The sequence below is a fragment of the Lissotriton vulgaris genome, chromosome 7, assembly GCF_964263255.1.
Source record: "Lissotriton vulgaris chromosome 7, aLisVul1.2, whole genome shotgun sequence".
Taxonomy (NCBI): Eukaryota; Metazoa; Chordata; class Amphibia; order Caudata; family Salamandridae; genus Lissotriton; species Lissotriton vulgaris.
Genome location: NC_141695.1, coordinates 466,872,579 through 466,877,076, shown reverse-complemented (window position 1 = coordinate 466,877,076; position 4,498 = coordinate 466,872,579). Strand labels below are relative to the sequence as shown.

Genomic DNA, 4,498 nt, shown 5'->3' with positions numbered 1-4,498 from the left:
CACACCCACACAGTCACTCACACAGTCACTCACACACTCACACACAGGCAGTGATACGCTTATAGAAATTGCAATAACATATGTTTGCGTTAAATGTGTTGTTTTTTAAGAATTGAATGTGTGCAATATAATTAGTAGGCCCCTTATTTTTCCGAAGATTCACAACGGATTTACGGCTCCATAAATTAATTTCAAAAAAGGAAAAACTTGGTGCATTGCATTTATAGAAAGCCTCCATGAATTACCTTACTTTAATTTTAATTTATTTGTTTTAAAATTTATACTAGAATGAATGAGTGAATAAAATGTGTTCATAAACTTGTGAAAATGTATATTAATAAATTGAACATATGGGTGAAATCATAGTACAATTTATATATTTTTTAAATTGTGAAATGCACTAAAAAACCAAAGGTTACAGGGACATTATAGTTAGGAAATAGCATTGATAAACGTAGAAACTCACTGAAAAAAACAAAGGTTACAGGGGTGTTATAGTTAGAAAATAGCATTATAAAAACATAGATATTCACACAAAAAAAGTTCACAGGGAAGTCATAGTTAGGACTTAGAATTTAAAAACCTTAGGAATTCAGTGGCAAAACAAAGGTTGCAGGGACATTATTATAAGTAGGTTCAGATTTTACACACACAAACCATTGAGATTTAGCGGTAATAGTTATCTCAGGTAACTATAACTCATGCCCAAAGGCAACTATAAGTCGCGCCCTCACAATGCACTGCTAATTACGCCACATATTACATAACACATTACATCTTCTATGACATCATTGATAATATCACTCAACATTTGCAGTTAAATTATTGAAGAAAACTGTGCATAATGGGGGCACGAGTTATAGTTACATTAGGACATGAGTTATATTTACTTGCGATTTCTATGGTTTTCTGTGTATAAAATCTAACCCTAACTTTAACGTTCTAACATCCCTGTAACCTTTATTATTTTCAGTCAATTTATATATAATTGACTTTCCATGAACTTTATCTCTTTGCTCCAGCTGACCATTTTCTAGCAAGAGGCCTGGTCAGTTGAAATGGCAATTGTCTTGATTGTCTTTGAACTTTTGATATGCTGCTTGCTCTATTTTATTTTTATCACAATAAAGAAACATGTGTCGTAATTCTGGTAATTTCTGGCATGCACTCTATTACTTTCCTTTATATTTTAGCTCCAGGACTCTCAGAGCTCCAACCACCTATAAAGAAAAGTCAGAAACAAAAAAGGTGTCAAAAGTTAAGGCATAAATCATATTAGTATCAGTGAATGGGTGTTTCAGTGGACATTACAAACGCTTTCTACCAGCATTGTAAAACCTTTTCTATCCAGAAATATTGTGGTTTCAATCATAGTTCCATACAGAAAGGATGGCAACGTACATGATAGACAGACTGCCTTATTTTGGGTAGCCCTTTTAATGTTTTTTCTATCAGCGCCATTTCACACAAAGAGGTATTCTTGATTCCCTGACCAGCTGCAAATCCACTATTTGTAGCACCACAAACCTCCACCTCATAGATTAGGGGGTAGGTGGATAGAAGAGCAGAAGTCCCTTTATCACCCCGTTTTAAATGAAGTACTTAGGGTAGGAGCTAGACTCTTTTTGTGCAGCTGGAGTCACACCTGCATGCATGGCAGGAGCTGTTAATGGGGGAAAAAGCATGGCAGCACCACTGCCAAGCAGTAGAAGCACAACAGCATGGTAAACTGTTGCCTCTTATGAGGTTCAAAGGTGGACAGTTGAGATTCCAATGGAAATGATAGTGGGATAGATGCTTTTTATTGGGCAGCTTCCTCCAAGACCATTATTATCAGTGATAGGTTTTTCTGATGGCGTAGCCAATGGCAGTGCTTCTTACTAGTACTCGACAAACTGGCATCCTCTAGATGTGGCAGAGGTTCCACGGAGAAGGTGGATGGGAATTCAGTCCACATTGTTTTTACAGATATCATGTTTCCACCCTCCTTTAAGGCCTTACTTAAAGAACAACAGAAATGGTAGAAACACCTACAATTGCAGTCGTCCTAGTCACCATTTTCTTGGGTACTCCATCTCATTTGGAGGTTGGGGGAACAGTTGATTTCCCGTGGTCTCCATTCTCGGAAAAGTCTTTGGAGAAGGAACTATTAAAAGAGAGTTTAATTAAGGATGGTCCTTCTGCACCATTTCCACCAGGATTCCGAGTTCAAACTCTTGGAGAATGTTTCTAACTCATGGTGGGGGGGGGGCATTAGTTAACTAAAGGTTATCCCCCGCTTTGTCAATCTTTCTTCATAAAACAACATAAGCGGATATAAGTTCACCCTGCCACTTGACATATTGGACCTGCAAGCATGTGTGCGACCCTAAAGCAGCTATAGCTTTGGTCCTGGGAACAGATTCAGGAAAAAAATGACTGGGTTACAAACTCTGAAATCTGGCTGTGACTGGGCCCACCTTACAATAAATCAGGCTGTTCAAAGCAGAAGGAATAGTCCTTATTCTGAGCTTATTGGGAGGGCAGTTCCAGAGATTTGATGCTTGCGTTGAAAATACTTTACCTCCTCAGCTGATGGAGTTAGAAGAAGGTTTGGAGGCATGAGCTGCAGGCAGTGGGCAGAACAAAAGGGTTTGCAGGGGATTTCTTGGTTCATCTCTCAGAGAAACAGGTGGTCCAACCTACAAAGCCCATACAAATGTGTAGGATTTGAAAGTTATTCTGACCACACCTGGGAAACAAGGATTTCTGCCTGGCATTCCCAGTGTGGTAATTAGTCTGGTGGGAATTTCAGCATCTAAATTATGGATTCTAGATGTGATGATGAGGAGCCCAAAGTAGAATAACACAGCATATTTTACTCACCACCACACCAAGACTTAAACTTTATTTTAAGTTTCTGGTAAGTATTGATTAGAAAAGGCAAGGTCTTATATTAGCCAACAACTAAAGTTATTTGCAACACTGCACCATTTTGGGTGGAGGGTAGATTTTGATGAAGGAACTTTTGGATTGTGTGTCTAATTTCTTTGTTCCTTAGGCTGTAGATAATTGGATTCACAAGTGGTGTCAAGACGGAATAAACCACAGCCAGCGACTTATCATAGTGAACACCATAGCTCTTTGTAAGTCGAACATACATGAAACTTACACTGCCGAAAAAGAGGAAGACCACTATGAGGTGAGCCGCACATGTAGAAAATGCCTTCTGCCTCCCCTCTGAACTTTGGATTTGTAAAATAACTCGGATGATTTTTATGTAAGAAAAAAGAATGAAGATTATAGTAGCCATTACCATTGTAGAGTTGAGAGCAAAGCCCACAGAGATACTGAGTGAGGTCTCAGTGCAAGCCAAGCTCATCAGTGGGTGCAAGTCACAAAAGATATGTTCAATGTGATTCGGGCCACAGAAAGGCATCTTTGAAATTAAAATAATTTCAGTGACTGGGTAAACAAAACCACAGAGCCAACAACTGGCAGTCAGCTTCACTGAAAACATGGAGGTCATGATAGCTGAATAGAGCAAAGGATTGCAAATGGCCAGGTATCGGTCGTACGCCATAACAGTAAGGAGCAATGTTTCTGTTATTCCCAGGGACTGGAAAAAATAAATCTGCAAGAGGCAGCCAATGAAGGAGATGCTCTTCTTGGACACTATGAGGTTGGCCAACATTTTTGGTATTGTTACAGCTGTGTACCAGATCTCGAGGAAAGATAAAACACAGATGAAAAAATACATGGGTGACTGCAGAGCTGGACTGAGCCTGATGACAAAGAACACTACTATGTTTCCTGTGATGATCAGCAGGTAAGTGAGAAGCAAAAGTATGAAAAGTAAACTTTCTACATGCTCGAGATTGGGGAACCCGACAATAATAAACTCGGTGACTCGTGACTGGTTTCTACTTTCCATTTTTCTTGCTTTTTGTGTCTGCAAAACAAAATGTGATTATTAACTTACATGAAGAATGGTAAATCACAGAAAAACGTATTGTAAACATTTTTCACCAGTCTGAACTTCCATATGCATTTCAAACAGCGCTGACTTTTTCAGAGCGTATTGCAGTTCAATCTTAATGCTACTGGGAGACTCTGTGCGTGGACCAACTGAAGATTGGAAATGGCTTTATAACTCAAGGAATCAGCTTCTGCTGAATTCTATTTAAATCTTGGATACATTTAAAAAGCTACACTTGTTTTCATAGACTACAGACTCCAGAATGCGCTAAGAAGTATTCATGAAAACCAAGCAACTAATTACTAGAAATGGGGTTTGTGGTTGGCTGGGGCATGCACCTAAGCCAGGCAGAACCCACCACTCTAGTCAGGGTAACGGAGTTACACACCAGGATAACCCCTGCTCACCCCCTTGGTAGGTTGGCAGAGCAGTCAGGCTTATCCCAGAGGCAATGCGTAAAGCCTTTGTGCAACATATACATGCACCAGTGCCACAATAAATACACACCAAAAGAGAAACCACACAGTAGTATATAAAAAT

General features: G+C 39.3%; 1 protein-coding gene across 1 annotated transcript; it reads right to left on the bottom strand.

Annotated features, from left to right (window-relative positions):
* Nucleotides 1–2,935: 2,935 nt before the first annotated feature.
* On the bottom strand, nt 2,936–3,913 carry LOC147701881 (olfactory receptor 6N2-like). The gene has a single exon (XM_086929380.1). The coding sequence runs from the start codon at nt 3,911–3,913 to the stop codon at nt 2,936–2,938; it is 978 nt and encodes a 325-aa protein (XP_086785506.1).
* Between the last annotated feature and the right edge of the window lie 585 nt (nt 3,914–4,498).

Coding starts and splice junctions, on each gene's coding strand:
- LOC147701881 (XM_086929380.1), bottom strand. CDS start 3,913: ATGGAAAGTAGAAACCAGTCACGAGTCACCGAGTTTATTATTGTCGGG.